General features: G+C 47.4%; 1 protein-coding gene across 2 annotated transcripts in view; it reads right to left on the reverse strand.

The window, feature by feature from the left end:
• The window catches only part of MYOZ2 (myozenin 2), a 116,863-nt gene that overhangs the window by 20,297 nt on the left and 74,907 nt on the right, over positions 1-21,659 (reverse strand). For both annotated transcript variants that reach the window (XM_030192721.1, XM_030192720.1), the window contains one exon: positions 6,282-6,411. In XM_030192721.1, coding sequence (XP_030048581.1) covers positions 6,282-6,411 — 130 coding nt within the window. The remainder of the gene's footprint in view (positions 1-6,281; positions 6,412-21,659) is intronic.

Genomic DNA, 21,659 nt, shown 5'->3' on the forward strand with positions numbered 1-21,659 from the left:
CAAGAAGTAAGTTGTGATTGACAGTGTCAAAAGCGGCGGATAGGTCAAGGAGAATGAGGATGGAGTAATGACCTTTGGATTTGGCGAGGAACAGGTCACTACAGACTTTGGATAGTGCCGTTTCTGTCGAGTGAAGTGGGCGAAAGCCAGATTGAAGCGGATCGAGGATGGTATGAGAGGCGAGAAAATCAGTGTAAGGGCTGTGAATGGCGCGTTCAAGTATTTTGGAGAGGAAGGGTAGGAGGGAGATGGGGCAGTAGTTGGAGGGACAGGTGGGGTCAAGTGAAGGTTTTTTGAGGAGAGGTGTGACAACAGCATGCTTGAAGGTGTCAGGGACAGTAGCGGTTGAGAGAGAGAGGTTGAGAATATGACAGATGGGGGGGTGATAGTAGGAGAGATGGTGATAAGTAAGTTGGTGGGGATGGGGTCTGAGGAACAGGTGGTGCATTTCGAGGAGGAGAGAAGATGGGCGGTTTCCTCTTCGGTGATATCAGGAAAAGATGAGAAGGTGGCCTGGGTTGATTGGTTGAGGGAGTGGGTGATAGGATGGAGAGGAGGAGAAGGTTTAGTGGTGAATTCGAGGTTGATCTTCTGGACCTTGTCGCGGAAGTAGTCCGCTAGTGATTGAGGAGAGAGTGAGGGGGGGGGGGTGGGAGCGGAGGGCACTTTGAGGAGGGAGTTGAGGGTGGCGAAGAGACGACGAGGGTTAGAGCTGAGGGAATTAGTCAAATGAGTGTAGTAGCCCTGTTTGGCGAGGAATAGGGAGGACTGGAAGGAAGATAGCATGAATTTGTAGTGAATGAAGTCAGTATGGGTGCGAGATTTCCTCCATAGGTGTTCAGCCGATCGGGAGCAGCAGCGAAGGTAACGGGTGCAAGGGTTAAGCCAGGGCTGGGGATTAGTGCGCCTTGTGGGACGGGAAACAGATGGTGCAAGGGTGTCTAGGGCAGAGGAGAGAGTGGCATTGTAATTGGAAACAGCCTTGTCAACAGACTCGGAGGACGTGATAGACGGGAGGAGATCAGAGATAGTAGCGGATAAGGTGGGGGGGTCAACAGCCTGGAGGTTCCTGGAGGTAGTGGTTAGTGTTGGGCGGGACTGAGGGGGAGGGTGATGAAGTGTAAATGTGATCAGGTGATGGTCAGAAATGGGGAGAGCAGAGACGCAAATATTAGAGGGCGAGCAGGTAGAAGAGAGGAGGACGAGATCAAGACAGTGACCAGATTTGTGAGTAGGGGTGGTGGAGCTCAGTTGGAGGTTGAAGGAGGAGGTGAGGGTGAGGAATTGAGAAGCGTACGAGTCGGATGGGTTATCAGTATGTATGTTGAAGTCACCAAGAATGAGGGATGGGGATGAGGGCTCAAGAAAAACGGAGAGCCAGGCATCAAAGTCAGTAAGGAAGGAAGGGAGGGACTTATCAGGGGGGCGGTAGATGACTGCAACTCGGAGTGATAGCGGGTAGAATAGATGGATGGAATGGACTTCAAAGGATGAGAAGCAGTGAGACTGTGGTAGGAGGAGGGGTTGAAAACTGCAGGAGGGCGAAAGTAGTAGGCCAACGCCGCCACCGCGGCTAGCTGTGCAGGGCGAATGGGAGAAAAGGTATCCTCCGTGGCAGAGGGCTGCGACTGAGGCAGAGTCGTCAGGGGTGAGCCAGGTTTCGGTTAGGGTGAGCAGATGGAGGGAATGAGAGATGAAGAGATCATGGGTGAAGGTAAGTTTGTTGCAGATTGAGTGGGCATTCCACAGGGCACACGAGAAGGGGAGGGAGGAAGGGGGGAGGAGGGGAATGGAGATGAGATTGGAGAAATTGTGGGAACGTTTGCATAGATGAGACGAGGACGAGGACATGTGTGGAGGACCTGGGTTGAGATTGATGTCTCCCGCGGATAGCAGGAGAAGGAGCAAGAGAGAGCGGAGAAGGGTGGGGGAGGTAGGGTGCCGAAGGCGGGATGTGCTGAGGAGGAATGGGGAAGGGTTGATGGCAGGAAGGAGGTGTTGGAGGTTGAGAGCTAGGAAAGAGGAGGAGGACAGTAAGGATGGTGAGGTGATGGGGGATAGGGGTAGGTAGGGTATTGCAGTAGTGAGCAGGATGGGGGGGATGGGTAGTGAGTTCGTGTGGTATAGCGCGGAGGGAGGGGGAAGAGATTGGGGAGGGATAGGGTGAGGAATAGAATGTGAATGGGGGCCATAGGTAGTGAGAGAGGTAGGGAGTGAGTGAGCAGGCAAGTTGGACAAGCTGGAACAAGCTGGATCAGGCGGGCTGGGATAAGTTTGATCAAGCGGGCTGGAACAGCTGGGACAGGCAGCAAGCAGAGGGAAGCTGATCAGGCGGGCTGGAACAAGCTGGTGAAGGTGGACTGGAACGGGCAGGAGAAGCTGGATCAGGTGGGGTGGAGCAAGCTGGTGCGGATGGACTGGAAGCTGGATCAGGCGGGCTGGAACAAGCTGGTGCAGATGGGCTGGAACAAGCTGGTGCAGATGGACTGGAACGAGCAGGGGAAGCTGGAGAAGCTGGATCAGGCTGGCAGGAGCAAGCAGGATTAGGCGGGCTGGAACAGTAGGAGCAGATGGCTGGAGAGCTGGATCAGGCTGACTGGAGCAAGCTGGATTAGGTGGGCTGGAACAGCTGGAGCAGGTGGCTGGAGCAAGCAGGAAGAAGCTGGATCCGACGAAGCGAACTGGAGCAGGCAGATGGAGCAGATGGATCAGAGCAGGCAGGCAGATGGAGCAAGCAGGAAGAGCTGGATCCGATGGAGGCTGGAGAAGATGGGCTGGGACGAGCAGGAAGAGCTGGATCCGACGGAGGCTGGAGCAGATGGGCTGGGACGAGCAGGGGGAGCTGGATCAGGCTGGCTGGAGCAGGCTGGATTAGACGGGCTGGAACAGCAGGAGAAGCTGGAATGAGCAGGGAGAAGCAGGATCAGGCGGACTGGAGCAAGCTGGATTAGGTGGACTGGAACAGCTGGGGCAGGTGGCTGGAACAAGCAGGAAGAAGCTGGGTCCGACGGAGCGAGCCGGAGCAGGCAGATGGAGCAGATGGATCAGAGCAGGCTGGCAGATGGAGCAGATGGATCCGAGCAGGCAGGCAGATGGAGCAAATGGATCCGAGCAGGCAGGCAGATGGAGCGGATGGATCGGAGCAGGCAGGCAGATGGAGCAGATGGATCCGAGCAGGCAGGCAGATGGAGCACATGGATCTGAGCAGGCAGGCAGATGGAGCAAATGGATCAGAACAGGCAGGCAGATGGAACAGATGGATCCGAGCAGGCAGGCAGATGGAGCAGATGGATCGGAGCAGGCAGGCAGATGGAGCAGATGGATCTGAGCAGGCAGGCAGATGGAGCAAATGGATCTGAGCAGGCAGGCAGATGAGGCAAATGGATCAGAACAGGCAGGCAGATGGAACAGATGGATCCGAGCAGGCAGGCAGATGGAGCAGATGGATCGGAGCAGGCAAGCAGATGGAGCAGATGGATCCGAGCAGGCAGGCAGATGGAGCAGATGGATCCGAGCAGGCAGGCAGATGGAGCAAATGGATCAGAACAGGCAGGCAGATGGAACAGATGGATCCGAGCAGGCAGGCAGATGGAGCAGTTGGATCCGAGCAGGCAGGCAGATGTGGACTGGAACAAGCTGGAACGGGCGACCCGGAGCAAGCACCCTCCGTCTCAATCCACTCGTGACCTCGTGGTCAGGTTGGCCGCAGGGCTACTGCTCGGCAGCGAGACAAACAGGTCTCGTGCTGCCCGTTCCGGTGGACATGGACGCCGCTGCCGTTTCCCGCCGGCACCCTGCCTCACCACGTGGGGCTCCGACGGCCAGAACAGCTCTGCGAGCTCAGCGGAGGGGAGTCAGCTGCGCATCGGCCCTCCGACGCTCCTTGCCTCCCGTCTGACTCACAGGGACTCTGGCGCAACCCATGCAGGACTGGCGGGTGAGTCGGGAGGGCAGGTCATCTCCGTTCTGGCGTCCCTCGGCGTCAATTGGCTCCTCTCGATCGGGGCTCGGATGGCTGGAGCGGTTGGGGTGCGAGGCTGGTCCGCTCGCATCAACGGCTTACAGCAGCCGCGTGGTCGGGTCAGGCCTTCTATGGTGCCGCGATTCACGGGTCCCGGACTCTTTGGGTGATCGCATGAAGCCGCAAAATGCAGCCACGGTTCACCCTTGCTTTCAGACGCACGGGTCGCTCTCCTCTCCGGGACACGGCCTCAGTGGCCAGAGCAGCTCAGAAGCAGTCCTGGCGCAGAAGCTCGGCGCCTCTGTCCCTCAGAGCCTTGGGAGCCTGGGCTCCCAGCGTGGGAGTCCTCAGGCGTGGAAATTCGGTTCCTGGGATAGCCTGGTGAGGATCTCGTGTCCTGGGCTCTCCCGTGGCTCAGCTGCGGCAGCGAGGCGGTGGGGAGCACTGGAAAATCGATCTTTGGTCCGATTCTCCCACGGAGCTCCCCACAGTGTGTCTCACCAGTCGGCCATCTTATTCTATTTTCTGACCATCATTACTCAGCACAAGGAGTCACTTCTACGTCTCAACTTTCAGTCTCTGGCTTTCACAGCTTGGATGTTGAGAGCCTAGAATTTGCTTCCTTAGGTCTCTCAGAGGGTGTCTCCTGTGTCTTTCTGGCTTCCAGGAAAAATTCCACTAAGAGGTGTTACTCTTTTAAATGGAGGAGGTTTGCCGTCTGGAGTGAGAGCAATGCCTTAGATCCCCTTACCTGCCCTACACAGACCCTGCTTGAATATCTTCTACACTTACCAGTGTGTGGTCTGAAGACCAACTCCGTAAGGGTTCACCTTCGTGCAATTAATGCTTATCATCAACGTGTAGAAGGTAAGCCCATCTCTGGACGTCCTTTAGTTGTTTGCTTCATGAGAAGTTTGCTTTTGTCAAAGCCCCCTGTTAAACCTCCACCAATGTCATAGGATCTCAATGTCATTCTCACCCAACTGATAAAAGCTCCTTTTGAGCCACTGAATTCCTGCCATCTGAAGTAATTGACCTGGAAGGTCATTTTTTTGGTGGCTGTTACTTCAGCTCATAGGGTCAGTGAGCTTCAGGCCTTATTAGTGGATGCACAGAGTAGTCCTCCGCACGCACCCTAAGTTCCTACCGAAGGTGGTGTCAGAGTTCCATCTGAACCGGTCAATTGTCTTGCCAACATTCTTTCCCCAACTTCATGCCCATCCTGGTGAAAGCAGCCTGTACACCTTGGATTGCAAGAGAACGTTAGCCTACTACGCGGAGCGGACTAGACCGCACATACAGTCCGCCCAGCTTTTTGTTTCTTTTGATCCCAACAGGATGGGGGTCACTATTGGGAAATGCACTTATGCCCTGGCTGGGCTGGCCTTGGAGGGTCATGTCACGGCTCATATTGTCAGAGCCATTGCTGCTTCAGTAGCTCACTTGAGGTTAGCCTCCATTGAAGAAATTTGCAAGGCTGCAACGTGGTCTTCAGTCCACACATTCACATCACACTACTGCCTTGTGCAGGATATCCGACGCGACAGTCGGTTTGGGCAGATAGTGTTGCAGAATCTGTTTGAGGTCTAGAATTGAACTCTACCCTCCTAGGTCCATTTTATTCTGTTCCAGACGGCACTGTCATTCAGATTGTATATAGTTTCAGGTCAATCTGTGTAATGTCCTTGCCGTTGTGAGGCCCAATTGACCAATGTTTCTTGTTTTGGGTGAGCCTGGATGCTAGGGATTTCCCATTTGTAAGAAGATAGAAGCCTGCTTGTCCTCGGAGAAAGCGAAGATACTTACCTGTAGCAGGTATTCTCTGAGGACAGCAGGCTTCATATTCTCACAATCTCTCCCACCTCCCCTTGGAATTGTCTCCTTGGTTATTTTTTGCTTTAGTATTAAACTGAGGAGACCGCGTTCGCGTGACAGGTGGGAAGGCACTCGCGCATGCGTGGTGGAGCTCGTGCTCCACAAAGCTCTCTTTTTAACTTTGGCAAAATGCCAGACTGGGCGACGCGAATTGGCGTCACTGACTTCTGAGAATATGAAGCCTGCTGTCCTCGGGCAATACCTGCTACAGGTAAGTATCTTCGCTTTATGGTTTCATGCAAGGGGCTTCCAAAACTCCAGATGTTGCTCCAAAAAATTAATTAATGAAAAAGGCTTGATAAAAACACATAAAACAGCAAGAACAGTGATTCTATGGAGGGAATCCCTGGAATGCATGCTACAGTGGGAGACAATGCGGAGTCCCAGAAACTCTCTGTATCCCGAAAGACAACCAGTAATTGCAGGATTCCTCTGTGCTTGTTACCTGGTGCAATGCTGTCGGGGTTTGGGGGGCTCCGGGGATCAGATGTGTTTGGGGGAGTCAGTGTTGCAGGCTGTTGTCCAGTTCCTAGACCGCCTCTCATTTTTGCATTCTGTTCAGTTCCCTGGTGCTGCTGCAGATCAAACACAAATTGACATTAAAACAGAGCAAGCAGAGAGCACAATGTTCTTGAGCTTTGTTAAGACCCATTTTAGTAAAATATTTATAATATGTACAGAGAAAGAGAAATGTGGCATATCTAAGGTAGATCTAGGAGGCATGAATTATAAGGCAATCACAAATCTATTTATATGAGATCCAATGTAGTGCTTCATAGGGTACTAAATAGCTCAGGAAGGTGCTGGATGCACTCTTTACAATTCTGTTCAACTTGTCGTTAGAGGCATGGTAAGTATTGAAGCACTGAAGGAAAACAAATCAGTCCTAAACCACAGCAGTAAGAAAGAGGAGGTATAGACCCATCACTCAGTCTTACTGCTATAATGGGGGTGGGGGGGGGGGGTCTTATATTTGGTAGGCAGTTGCCTAGTGTATATCTGGAATATGAATAACCCCTGAGGCCCGAATCCTCCAAAGGCTGCTCTGAACCTATTATTAAAGTTTATGTTTATTTGGTACTTTCCATACTGCCTTTTGTACAAGTGATTTACAAATACTAAAAAATAAAGATTGGAAAACGAGTGCCATATATTAGGATAATACAGAATACACAATCAGATATCCACATGTATTCCCCCATTATATGGGGATTAGTGAGGGTGTCAGCTTTCTCTTGGGGGGAGAGCATGGGATGTCCCTGCATGAGAAGGCAGCCTAGCCCAAGTGGATGTGGTGTTGAAATAAACTGCAGAAAGAAAGTGGGTTTGTATTTTGATTGATAAGTGAGGTGAAGCTGGATGTAATAAAGGATCTGACTTGTAGGGGAAAGTAGAATTTGGTTCCCTGTACCCCCGCTGGGACCCTTAGTGGAGAGGGGAATCTTAACGTAGCTAAATAAACTCAGGCTGAAGTGAGGACTAGTTGTTGCCCCACTAAGGCCCAGATGCACTAAACTTTAACGACCCTTTAACGAAGAAATTTTCAACCGTAGCAGTCATTAAAGGCCATGTTCCAACGATGCTAGCAGCTAACGAAAACGGAATGCAAACGAGTCACTTACAATTGCAATGTGGACAATTCGGGATGCACTAACCATACCGACGATTGCACCGAATCATTTACCGTGAAATATTTAACGTGAGGTCAGAGCTGTCGTTAAGGCCTGAGCTGTCATACAGACACTGCTCCCCGCTTCTCCCTGCAGCATAAAAATCCAAGCTGGCACGTTTGAAAATATAAATAACCCACACAAACACGTGGCTCCCCGCTTCCCCCTGCATAAAAAAGAAAATCAAACCAAAAAGCAAAAAAGGATCGGGAGGGGGCAAAGGCGCTCATCAGGAGCGTCCTGTATGGACGGCCTTGCCCCCCCGCCCCCGCCCGAGGTCGCCGCTGCTCCCCACTTTCCCCTGTATTAAATAAAAAATCAAAACAAAAATCAAAAGTTTAGCAGCACAGGCCCCCCTCCCTTCCTGTCTCTCTCTTTCTCCTTCTCCCACAGCTCCGCCTCCCGCCATCCTCCGCTGTGCCCCACCCTCCTGAGGTCGTCGCCGCTCCCCCCCTCCACCGGACCCCCCCTCCTTCCCTGACCTGGGCCCGCCCCCGTCTGACGTAAGAAACCTACGTCAGACGGGGGCGGGCCCAGGTCAGGAAAGGAGAGAGATGTCCTGAAGACTCACTCGCGGCGATCAGATGATCTTCTTGCCCATGCAGCGCCTTCACACAGAGGTGAGAGGCGCTGCGCGGGCCCGGTAAGGAGGAGGGGGGAGCGGTGGCGACGACTTCAGGGGGACGGGGGACGGGGCACGGGGGCGGAGGATGGTGGGAGGTGGATCTATGGGAGAAGGAGAAAGAGAGAGACAGGAAGGGAGGGGGGCCGGGGCTGCTAAACTTTTTTTTCCTATCTGGCAACACCGCTGCTGCATTTCGATGATAATAGAACTCTTGGCTCTCTGAAGATGACGTCGCTACACTAACGCTGCTCAAGTTGAGAGCTGCAGTTTGTACGAAAGAGGGAGGGATTGGGAGTTTGTGTGCTCAGGTGAGCTGTTTTGCACCATGACGTTGGTGCAGAGAGAACCATTTGGGACCCTGCCGGGGTCTGGAGAAACGGTGAAAAGGTTCCGGTTGCAGTCGTCCTCAGTGACGGTGGAAGTCCTGTCCTTAGGGTGTATCGTTACTGCTCTGAAAACTCCAGGTTTTTTTGTTTTTGTTTTGACGTTTGTGGCATGCGCAGAGCAGCCAGCATAACGCTTGGCTGCTCTGCGCATGCTTTAGGGGCCGATTAACAACGGGATTATACCAGTTTGATGCATTGTACTTTACAATACTGCACCAAACATGTGCGGCTTGTTTTTTGCATTCTTCGTTTTTTAAAATTCGGTAAGGACTTTTACGTTTTAGGGTTTTTTTACATTTGGTTGATGCATCTGGGCCTAAGTGGTGACTCTGAAGGAGTGAGAGCTAAGAGTGGGTAAGGGGAACTCAGCCCCAAGCAGGAATCAGGACAGAGATAGCCTGTTCAAGGCCAGGTTGCAGCTCAAAGTGCATTGCTGGAAGGACAGCCTGAAGGGTCTGTGCCTGAGGAGATAAGGATTGTGATCAGAGGAGTAAGGAGCAGCCTTGGATTATTACCAGCCTGTGGGATGGATAAAGAACAGGAGGTCTTGTAAATTGTGTAAATACTTGAAAAACAGAAAGAAGATCATGTTTGAACAAAGGGAACGAGATTGTGTTACATGATCTTGGATGGACAGGAGGAGTTACTATGCAAATAGAGTTATACAAATGTTTTGCCTGCTTAATGCAGAAAGTTCAGTAAAGTTGAGTTTGCATTAAATCTGGAGTATTATGTGGCTTTTTGAAGCGGGAGTGAAGATGTTTCCTCCATGGACTGGTAAAGCATCACTGAACAGTCTTCCATTTAAAGTATCCAACTCTCCGATCTCTATTCTGGACCTTGACCCGTTCCCAAGCTGAGCTCGAACTGAAGGGACTATGCTTGAATGGAGAGTGTGGTGTATAAATTAACAAAGTGATGGTTTATCCCAGTGACCCGGGTCGGAGGTTGGAACTGAGCTGGTGGTAGTGGCGAGACCCGGGTTACAGACACAAATCACATCCTTTACTGCCATCAGGTGTATAGACACAGAAAAGATCAAGGATGCTTACCAGAAGTTCAAACTCATGTGCCAGTACTGAACAGGCAGGCCCAGGTGTCAATAAAAGTCTGTCTGCTAGGCTGCAACTGCAAGACTAAAGAAATGTGTTTTCAGTGCAGCTTTAACCCTAATCCAAGAAGGTTCAGTTCACAGAGAATGTAGCAAAGAATTTCAAAGGGTGGGTGCTAAAAAAACAAGCCAAATAGCAAGTAGAATCGAAATGAGCCTAACAGTGGGAAAGAAGTAAAGAACTTAGTCAAAGAACAGAGGTGCTGGGCTGGCTTATAAGGAGTCAACACCATCGATAAATATAGGGGAATACCCTCAAAAATAGCACTGTGTGTATAGAACAAAATCTTGAATTGAAAATGATAACCAATTGGAAGCCAATGATATTGATTGAGAAATCTGTTCAAATTTATGGGCTCAGATTGCAACCTTTTAAGAGAGTATTGTGGAAGACCTGCTAAAACAATGTTACAGTACTCCAATCTTGATGTAATGAGAGCATGAATGACTTGATTAAAGTCACTCAAACATACAGATACAGATAATTAACTTATAGCCCGCCAATACCAGTCATGTTTTCTATTAATTTCATTGTAAGCCACATTGAAACTACCAATAGGTAGGAAAATGTGGAGTATAAATGCAATAAATAAATAAAAAAAATAAAATATAGTTCACAGTGGGTTACAATAAGAAAACTAGAACACAAAACATCTAGGATGCAAAGAGAAACAGAATACATAAAAGTTAAGAGCCTACAGCAGTGCAATTAATCAGTTTTTTGCTACACATTTCTCAAAGAGTAACTAGTCAAGAATCTCAGATCAGCTGGTAAAAAACTCCAGAATTTTGCAGCTTGAGTGGAGGAGTGGCCTAGTGGTTAGGGTGGTGGACTTTGGTCCTGAGGAACTGAGTTCGATTCCTGGTACAGGCAGCTCCTTGTGACTCTGGGCAAGTCACTTAACCCTCCATTGCCCCATGTAAGCCGCATTGAGCCTGCCATGAGTAGGAAAGCACAGGGTACAAATGTAACAAAAATAAAATAGATACTATTGGAGATTCTACATGGAATGTTGCTACTCTTTGAGATTCTACATGGAATGTTGCTACTAGTGGAGATTCTACATGGAATGTTGCTACTATTGGAGATCCTACATGGAATGTTGCTATTCCACAAGCAACATTCCATGTAGAAGCCTGTGCGGCCACATTGGTGATCTGCAAGGGCCGACTTCTACATGGAATGTTGCTAGTGGAATAGCAATATTCCATGTAAAATCGCAAATAGTAGCAACAGTGGAGGAGTGGCCTAGTGGATAGGGTGGTGGACTTTGGTCCTGGGGAACTGAGTTCAATTCCTGGCACAGGCAGCTCCTTGTGACTCTGGGCAAGTCACTTAACCCTCCATTGCCCCATGTAAGCCGCATTGAGCCTGCCATGAGTGGGAAAGCGCAGGGTACAAATGTAAAAAAAATAAAAAAATAAACGTGTAAAGAGCTTATAGACATGATTCCCCAGGGATTTCGGAAACAGAAGAAAAAATAAACTGTGTATTATACATATGTCTCACCGCTGAGTAACATAGCATACAATTCATATATTGTGGGATTTTCCCATTCATAATTTTCCATCACAAACTCACCAATTTAAAAAATATTCTGGCCTCCACCTTCAGCCAATGAAGCTTATCGAAGTAACGTGTAATCCTCTCTGATTTTTTGAGGAAATAAATTAAATGAGCCGCCACATTCTGTATTGTCTGCAGCTTCCTTAGCAAGTTTTGCGTCAATCCCACGTAAACAATGTTACAATAGTCCAACTTTCTAAGTATTAATGATTGAACAAGTCTAAACATATCTTCAGCTAAATATTTACGAATGGCCCTTAGCTTTCTCATAATGAAAAAAGAACTTCTAACAACAGCATTAATCTGATGTTCCATGGATAAATTGTTGTCCAAGACAATACCTAAGATTTTTATAGATTGATCTAGTGGAAAACATTCACCTTTAATAATCAAGTTTGAGCTAACTGTTTGTTTTTGTTTTGTTTCCACGAACATAAATCTGTTATTTTTTCTCTATTTTTAAGTAATGAGATGACATCCACTTAGTTATAATTGATAAACAATGGGCAATTGAATCATACAAATCTTGTAAGCTTGATTTAAGAGGAAAAAGTATGGTGATATCATCAGCATAGATATAACTTGTAAAACCTTCCTCCTCTAAATGTTTTCTAAGGATGACAAAAGAACATTAAACAGTACTGGGGACAATGGAGAATCACTGCGGGACTCCAGAACATAATGACCAGTTTCCAGATATTTGATCCTGAAATTTAACTCAATACGACCTAGTAATCAAGAAACCCTTAAACCAGGACATAACATTACCTGTGACACCAAAATTATCAAGAATTTCCAATAAAACCTTATGATCAAGCAGATCAAAAGCACTCAATAAATCTGATTGCATAATAAGAGCTCTCTGATCAATACTTAAAAGAGACCTGATGTAATCCAACAATGAGATCTAATCAGTGGCTGTCCCAGCTGGAGGTTCGAGGCGGTTTACATTCAGGAGTTACATAGAGATAGTAGGAAAGGAGAGATCTTATGCAGTAAATGGGACAAAGGTTTCATTCACGTGGAGGGGCATAATTAAATGTGAACGCCTATCTCCATGGGCGTCTATGTCCGAAAATGGGTAAGTGAAGAAGAGGGACAGACTGTATTTTTGAAAAAAATGGACGTCTTTTTTTTTTCGAAAATACGGTTTGTACGGACCAAATGCCATGGATTTGTTCGTTTCTGTTCTGGGCGTTTTTTTTTTTTTAGCGATAATGGAAACTAAAACCGGCCAGCTCAAAAATGTCCTAATCTGAGCCATTTGGTCGTGGGAGGGGCCAGGATTCGTAGTACGCTGACCCCCCTGACATGCCAGGACACCAACTGGGCACCCTAGAGGTCAGTGCGGTGGACTTCAGAAACAGCTCCCACATGCATAGCTCCCTTACCACAGGTGCTGAGCCCCCAACCCCCTCCCTCAAAACCCACTACCCACAAATGTACAACACTACCATAGCTCTTAGGGGTGAAGGGGGCACCTACATGTGGGTACAGTGGGTTTTGGAGGCCTCCCATTTGCCAGCACAAGTGTTACAGGTAGGGGGGATGGGCCTGGGTCCGCCTGCCTGAAGTGCACTGTGGTACCCACTAAAAGTGCTCCAGGGACCTGCATACACGCAGGCCTCTAGGACTTGTTGCTTCTGTAGAACCTTGGCACACCAGTTGACACCTGAACACTAATGTCTCCGAAAACATCCTTTATTTGAATAAACACGTTTACTCACAGTTAACTGCAGATCAGAGGTTGTGCCCCACTGGCAAAGAGTCTTCCTGGTACTGAGATTAGCAGTAGGTCAGAGCTGGCAGAATGCTGTAAAATGCCCACTTTCAGTAATGTGGGTAACACATGAAAGGGATCTAAAACTGGCTTACAAAAATGGCCACTACCTCATGGACTACCGGAAACAAAACAGGGCACACTTTGACCCAGTAAGCAGAAGGAAAAGCACCATGGAAGTAGAGCCTACCAACTACCAACATCGTGAGCATGTAACACAAGCTAGTGGAATCACGGAGCCCAATACCTTACACCCACCACAATGCATTGCTGATGTGACTCTGCAGTGCGCATAACAGAAAAGGTGTCACACTCACCCGAGAGCCACATCAGAACCAGGGAAAGGCTGTCACAGGATAGAACACATTCTGCTGTCATGGAGGTGGGTACGGCATTTGAGGCTGGCATACAGGCTGGGAAAAAAAGTTTGTAAAGTGTTTTTTTTTGGTGGGAGGGGGTTAGTGACCACTGGGGGAGTCAGGGGAGGTGATCCCCGATTCCCTCCGGTGGTCATCTGGTCAGTTGGGGCACTTTTTTGCGACTTGGACCTGAAAAAAAAGGGTCCAAATAAAGCGGACCAAATTCTCGTCCAAAATGCCCTTCTTGTTTCGATTATCACCTAAAGACGCCCATCTCTCCTCAGCCGATAACCACACCCCAGTCCCGCCTTCACCACACCTCCGACATGCCCCGTCCACTTTGTTCGTTCCTGCGACGGAGTGCAGTTGAAGACAACCAAAATCAGCTTTCGATTATACCGATTTGTTCGCCCATGGGGGAAAGACGCCCATCTCTCAATTTGGGTCAAAATATGGGCGTCTTTCTCTTTCAAAAATAAGCTGGATAGTGGCACAGAGTTACCCCACAAGTGCGGTAGGGGATATTTAGGGTTTGTCAAAAAGTAAAGTCTTCATATAGGGTTTGGAAAACTGAGCAGATAGATTGAAGGTAATCTGGGCTCTGACACTTAACCAGTGCAGATTTCTCAGGTGGCCAGAGATGCTTTCAAATTTCTTTAAGCAGAAAATTAATCTCACTGCTATGTTCTGTATGATCTGTAGTTTGGTGAGCAATTTGGTGTTTATGCTTGTGTATAAGGAGTTGCAGTAATCTAAGTTGGAGAAAACTAGCATCTGTACTAAAAGTGTGAAGTGAGATTTGTTGAAGAATGATCTTATCAGCAGAAGTTGGCACATTCGGAAGAGGGACTTTTTCCAGAGTTGATCTATGTGAGCCTCAAAGTTTAGAGAAGAATCTAAGGTGATTCCTAGGACCCTTGATTCTTTGGCTACCTGTAGGGTTAATCCCTTGGATATTGTTAAGTTAGTGGGGATGTCATTAGGTGCGTTGGCGAACCATAGCAGTTTGGTTTTTGACTGGTTTAGCTGGAGTATGTGGTCTGTGGCCTACTTGTCAATCTTGCCCATGGCGTTACCTACTCTTTTAGAAGTACCTTGGAGAGTTGGTTTCATAGGAGTTAGCATTAGGATGTTGTCAGCATAAGTTAGTATGCGTTCTTCATCCAACGCGATGTTGGAGATGGTGGTCATGAATAGATTGAAGAACATGGAGGATAATGGTGAGCCCTGGGGATGCAGCATGCAGGTACCCAGATTTCTGATAGTGTGCCCCCCCCCCCCCTTCCAGACTGAGTAAGATCTATTTCTTAGGAACTCACTGAACCAGCCCAACACTAGGCTGGATATTCCCAGGTCATTGAGTGTGTTCAGTAGTATGTTGTGGTCAACTGGGTTAAAGGCTGCAGATAAGTCATACTGTAGTAGGATGATCTGTTTGCCCTTTGCCAATTGTTCTCTGAGTGTATTGGTGAGGACTAGGAGGAGAGACTGTGTGCTATGTTGTGGTCTGAATCTGAATTGTGTGGGTTGGTAGCAGGAGAACTTTGTTACATAATTGGATAGTTGTTGGGCTTTAACTGTTTTTAAGAGTTCAGTCAGCAGCAGTATACTCACTATGGGCCTAAAGCTGGATGTGAGGGATAGATCTAGGTTTTGGAGCCTTGGAGATGGGAGTGAGGGCACTATGGCCCATTTCTGCTGGGAGCAACCCACATGCTAGTAATCTGTTTTTGAACCTGGCAATCCATGGGAGTATTGGTCTTGGTGGGTGAAATAGTTTTTCACTCAATGAATAGTTAAGCTCTGGAACACTTTGCCAGAGGATGAGGTAACAGCGGTTAGCGTATCTGGGTTTAAAAAACATTTGGACACAAATGACAATAATAAAAGATGTTTCCAATATGAGGAGGAAAATTAAAAGTTTGGAGAATGTTTAAAGAGAAAAAAATTTAAGATTCCTGAATTTCCCTAGGGTAGTTACCATTACCCCAAGAGAAATGCTTAATAAATACCTGAAAGAGATATTAGGGTTTACAGATGACACTCTTCCCCCTCTGGCTCAAGTTTATTATCTGCCCACCAAGATTTCTGATGAATCTGTGCAACAAATAGACCAACCTTTGGATATTTCAGCTATACTGGAAACACCTACAGTAGAATTAATGTCTTCTGCAACTCTATTAATAACGTTAGTTTTATCTATGGATAAAATACTAATCATGAAAAAATTCTTTAAAAATAGAGAAAAGGAATTCTTGGGACTCAAGGTCCGTATATTTCCAGATGTCTCTAAAGAGACCCTCAAAAAACGCAGGCAGTTTCTTTTGTTAAAGCCAGGAGTGCTCCAACTGGGAGCTACATTTCTTTTACGATACCCTGTAAGTGTATAATACGCCATCAATCGGTGAAATATGTGTTTTATGAATCTGTACAACTTTCTGAATTTATAACAGTCAGAAGTTCTATGAAGTGAATAGCTCTGTAATGAAAATGGACACTGATGGAGGGACCTGTTTAATTTCCTGTTTAGCTATCGATAATGTTCTCCTAAGTGTATATCTTGGATCTTAATTGTGGACTTGAGAGTACTTAGTCAAAAGATTTCTTATATTATGTTGCTTTATTATTTATTTGACGAATGTACCTTTTCTGTTTCAAATATAATGTTTGTTCATATATTGAAACTAATAAAATATATATATAACAAAAAACATTTGGACAAATTCCTGGAGGAAAAGTTCATAGTCTACTATTGAGACAGTATGGAGTGTTGTCACAATTTGGGTTTCTGCAAGGTACTTGTGACCTGGTTTGGCTACTGTTTGGGAAACAGGATACTGGGCTAGATGGACCATTGGTCTGACCCAGTGTGGCTACTCTTATCCTATATAATAAAACGCACCTCCAACGTTCTGAAGCTGAGAAAGTGAAGCCTTCAAGCCTTGAAGCATTCGTGCAACGTTCTAAAGCCAAGAAGCACTGACCAACCGCACAGCAGCACGAGGCCCCGCCCCAGTGAAGCCTTCAAGCCTTGAAGCATTCCTGCAATGTTCTGAAGCGGAGAAGCAGTGACCAACTGCACAGCAGCATGAGGCCCCGCCCCTGCTGCCCTCGCCGCAACGCCACGCCCCCCAGGAGAACATGGGAGGTGCGTTTTATTACTTTAGAAGCACTGGGTGGCTGGAGGGGGGCAGGAGAGAGAGGAGATTTTCTGGGTGGCTGGAGGGGGGGCAAGGAAAAAAGGAGAATCGCTGGGTGGCTGGAGGGGGGGGGGCAAGGGAAAAAGGAGATTCGCTGGGTGGCTGGAGGGGGAGCAGGGGAAACAGGAGAATCGCTGGGTGGCTGGAGGGGGGGCAGGGGAGATAGGACAATCACTGGGTGGCTGGAGGGGAGCAGGGAACAGAGAAGACTCGCTGGGTGGCTGGAGGGGGAGCAGGGGACAGAGGAGACTTGCTGGGTGGCTGGAGGGGGCAGGGGACAGAGGAGACTTGCTGGGTGGCTGGAGGGGGGCAAGGGAAAAAGTAAAATCACTGGGTGGCTGGAGGGGGAGCAGGGGAGAGAGGAGAATTGCTGGGTGGATGGAGGGGGGACAGAGGAGACACACTCGCACCCAGCAGTCTCACTCTCTGTCACACACTCGCACATTCACTCTCTCACACACACAGTCAATCTCACAATACTCTCTCAAACATATACACTCCGAGGAAAACCTTGCTAGCACCCGTTTCATTTGTGTTAAAAATGGGCCTGTTTTACTAGTGTTCTTATATTAGTTCCGGAAGAAAAATGGTCCTCCACCCAATACAATAAAGCCATCTGAAATACTATGGGCATTGACTTCATCAGGTAAGTTGGGCAAATATCTAAGTAACAGTGAGATTTTGCAAATGTTAAACATAAAGAATTTAACTCTTGCATAGAGATGCTAGAAAATGAACTCCAACAGCAATTCACTAAGTAACCCTCGGTCAACAGTGAATTATAAACTGAACGATCAACACTGATATTATCTTTATGTAACTCTTCAAAAAGAGTTTAGATTTTTAACTGAAAATAGGATGCTAGTTGATTTGCATTGGGCCGTAACTCTCCCGATCTGTCTGAAATATGAGATGTATCAGTTAAGCTGTTCACTATATGAAAAAGCTTCCCCACATTAGAAATATCCCTTCAAATCACTATCTGAGTATTGCTTTTTCAATCTAGTTACAACATAAAATATCAACCATCAACCACTTTTTATTGAAAATCCCCAAAATTCCTTTATTGAAAACTCTCAGCTTTAAAATAATGTAAAATATTATCTAACACCTAAATAATATTAACTCAACATTCAGGCCCACCCAAAATTGTCAGTCTGGCTAAGCCACTATAATATAATCTGCCTTTGCCTGCAGGAATTCCCACCCATGCTTAGAAAATCCTTCTAGACTTTACCAAGTATTAGTATTAGCTTGTTAGTTGTTCCTTTGGTTAAAAAAAAGCTAGATTGATGGTGACAAGGAATATTGCTTTTCTTGAGGTTGGTCCTGTATTGTGGGAAACCTGCCAGCCTGCCTAGGGTTGAGATCTTTCGCAAGTAGCTTTTCTTATTAGGGAATCAAGTGGTTAGGCCAGCCTTTTTTCATTTTTAGTTTTTGTAGATGTGGTTGTAATGTTTTTATTTCTTTGTTGTTATGTTATCTTGTGGTTGAGTTTTGTTTTTGTCTGTTATTCATGTTGTTTCTTTTAATTATGGATGCTGTATTTAATTTGAATAGATAGATAAGCTTCAGCAAGATTGCACAAAATATAAAGGTTTAATGCCTATTAAATTTGATTGTCTTTCATCATTAGCAGCAAGGCAGTGTACATTCAACTTAAATGTAGGGGAAAAGACTTGCACATACAAAAGGACAGACGCCCACATTGCAACAGGTAAGGATAACTAATCTAGGAAAGTTGGCCTAATGTCTGATATAAAATCTAAAAACATAAGGAATGTGAAGGTAAAGGACTGAGCTGAGGCCATCAGGAGTGTCCTGGAATCAAGCATTCAGCCCAGCTAACAAAAGAAAACATGAAAGCATGGCAAATCACAAGGAGAATTTTGAACATAGTAAGTGACAGCACATAAAGACCTGGATGGTCCATCCAGTCTGCCCAACAGTCACATTCATTATAAATTCAAGATTAAGTCAACAATGAATGTGATATTGTATACTTGATCATGATCTTTCTTTGGTGTTTCTGGGACATAGGGGTGTAGAAGTCCACCTGGCTCTGTCCTTATGTTCCAACTACTGGAGTTGCCTTCAAATCCCACACCAGCCTATCTGAATCCATTTTATCATTTGCAGGACACAGACCGTAAAAGTCTGCCAGGCACTGTCCTCATGTTCCAAATTACTGGAGTTTCTGTCGAAGCTCTCTCCAGCCCATCCTAAACCGGATTGCTACATGCAGGCTCAGACCATAAAAGCCAGCCCAGCGGATAAAGCCAGAGTTGTCATCTAAGCACCACTTGACATCAGTGGCGTAGCCACAGGTGGGCCTGGGTGGGCCGGGGCCCACCCACACAGGGCTCAGGCCCGCCCAACAGTAGCACACATTTAGCGGTAGCTGGTGGGGATCCCAAGCTCGGCCAGCTCAAGATTTACCCCTGATGGTAACGAAAACGCTACTCTCCACAATAACGGCACCTGCGCATGCTCAATTTTCAGTGCATGCCTGCTGCAGACTGCCAAGACGGAAAGAAGCGTTTTCTCACCAGCTGAGATATTTTTTTGGGTGGTGATTGGGGGTGGGGGTGGGGGGAGAACACTTGGTGCCCACCCACTTCTTGCCTAGGCCCACCCAAAATCTGTCATCTGGCTACGCCCCTGCTTGACATGAAAACACATATGCAATCCTTTAAGTTTTGTTTTTCATATCATTCATTTTCAAAATTAGAGATCCTCTGTTGTTTTTTTTTTTTGTTACATTTTTTTTCCCACTCATGGCAGGCTCAATGCGGCTCACATGGGGCAATGGAGGGTTAAGTGACTTGCCCAGAATCACAAGGAGCTGCCTGTGCCTGAAGTGGGAATTGAACTCAGTTCCTCAGGACCAAAGTCCACCACCCTAACCACTAGGCCACTCCTCCACTGTTGCTACGATTTGAGATTCTACATGGAATGTTGCTATTCCACTAGCAACATTCCATGTAGAGGTCAGCCCTTGCTGATCACCAATGTGGCCGCACAGGCTTCTGCTTCTGTGAGTCTGACGTCCTGCGCAGGACGTCAGACTCAAAGAAACAGAAGCCTGCGCAGCCTTCTACATGGAATGTTGCTAATGGAATAGCAACATTCCGTGTAGAATCTCCAATAGTAGCAACATTCCATGTAGAATCTCCAATAGTATCTATTTTATTTTTGTTACATTTGTACCCTGGGCTTTCCCACTCATGGCAGGCTCAATGCAGCTTACATGGGGCAATGGAGGGTTAAGGGACTTGCCCAGAGTCACAAGGAGCTGCCTGTGTCTGAAGTGGGAATTGAACTCAGTTCCTCAGGACCAAAGTCCACCACCCTAACCACTAGGCGACTCCTCCACTTCATCCCACACCTTTTTGAATTCCGCCACAGTTATATTTTCTCCACTACTTCCCTCGGGAGGGCATTCCAGGCATCAACCACCCTCTCACTCCTAAGTCTACCACCCTGCAACCTCAATTCATGTCCCCTGGTTTTACCATTTTCCCTTCTCTGGAAAATATTTGTTTCTATATTAATACCTTTCAAGTATTTAAGCGTATGTATCATATCTCCCCTGTCCTTCCTCTTCTCTAGGGTATACATATTCAGGTCTTCCAGTCTCTTCTCATATGTCTTTTGGTGAAAGCCCCATATCATTTTTGTCACCTTCCCCTGGACAGCTTCAAGTCTTCTTACATCTTTAGCAAGATATGGCCTCCAAAACTGAACACAATACTCCAGATGGGGCCTCATTTGTGAAGTCCACTGCAGTGCCCCCTAGGGTGCCAGGACATCAACCGGGCACCCTAGGGGGCACTGCAGTGGACTTCACAAATTGCTCCCAAGTGCATAGCTACCTTACCTTGTGTGCTGAGCCCCCGAAAACCCACTACCCACAACTGTGCACCAGTATCATAGCCCTTAGGGGTGAAGGGGGGCACCTAGATGTGGGTACAGTGGGTTTCTGGTGAGTTTTGAAGGGCTCACATTTACCACCACAAGTGTAACAGGTAGGGGGGATGGGCCTGGGTCCGCCTGCCTGAAGTGCTCTGCAGTACCCACTAAAACTGCTCCAGGGACCTGTATACTGCTGTCATGGAGCTGGGTATGACATTTGAGGCTGGCAAAAAAATATTTTAAAAGGTTTTTTTAGGGTGGGAGGGGGTTGGTGACCACTGGGAGAGTAAGGGGAGGTCATCCCCTATTCCCTCCAGTGCTCATCTGGTCAGTTCGGGCACCTTGTTGAGGCTTGGTCGTAAGAAAAAAGGGACCAAGTAAAGTCGGCCAAGTGCTCGTCAGGGATGCCCTTCTTTTTTTCCATTATGGGTCGAGGACACCCATATGTTAGGCACGCCCCCATCCCGCCTTCGCTACGCTTCCGACACGCCCCCATCAACTTTGGTCATCCCCGCGACGGAAAGTAGTTGAGGACGCCCAAAATCGGCTTTCGATTATGCCGATTTGGGCAACCCTGGGAGAAGGACACCCATCTCCTGATTTGTGTCGAAAGATGGGTGCCCTTCTCTTTCGACAATAAGCCTGATAGCGACACCAGAAACGGATGAATTGCCCCATTCCAAACCTTCAGCACAAAGACGCAGCGACAGCTACAGTAGACATGCCATGCACTGCTTGAAACAAACGAGAAGGAAAATATGCCTCCTTGCAGTAGAGCTGAATCTAACTCATCTAAAACTAAAGACTAACCAGCCCTTCACCTGAGAGCCTCAGATATAAGCCTGTCATCTCAAGACTATATAAATACAGTCAGTGCACGTGGAGAAAAAACTACCCTGACAGCACCCAGGGTGCAGGATTACCAGACAACCAAGAGCACTCTGTGAGGACAACCCTAGCTGCAGGAAGTCACTCCAAAAGTAACCATTCTCCCAGCCCCATGGAGCTAACAGCAGAAATAACGGTTTCCAGTAAACATCATCTGGTCTGCACTGCTCTGGAAAAGAGCAAGAGAACAATTCTTAGAGAGGAAAAACTAAGGAAAACTGTTCAGGGTGCAACCACTACCCAGAGGACCTGGGCCAAGTCTAGGCCAGGCCCCTGGTTTCTCGGGCAGCTAGTGCAACCCCTGCCTGGACAGAGGAATACT

Source organism: Microcaecilia unicolor, chromosome 2 (genome assembly GCF_901765095.1).
Source record: "Microcaecilia unicolor chromosome 2, aMicUni1.1, whole genome shotgun sequence".
In the NCBI taxonomy this organism is placed as follows: domain Eukaryota; kingdom Metazoa; phylum Chordata; class Amphibia; order Gymnophiona; family Siphonopidae; genus Microcaecilia; species Microcaecilia unicolor.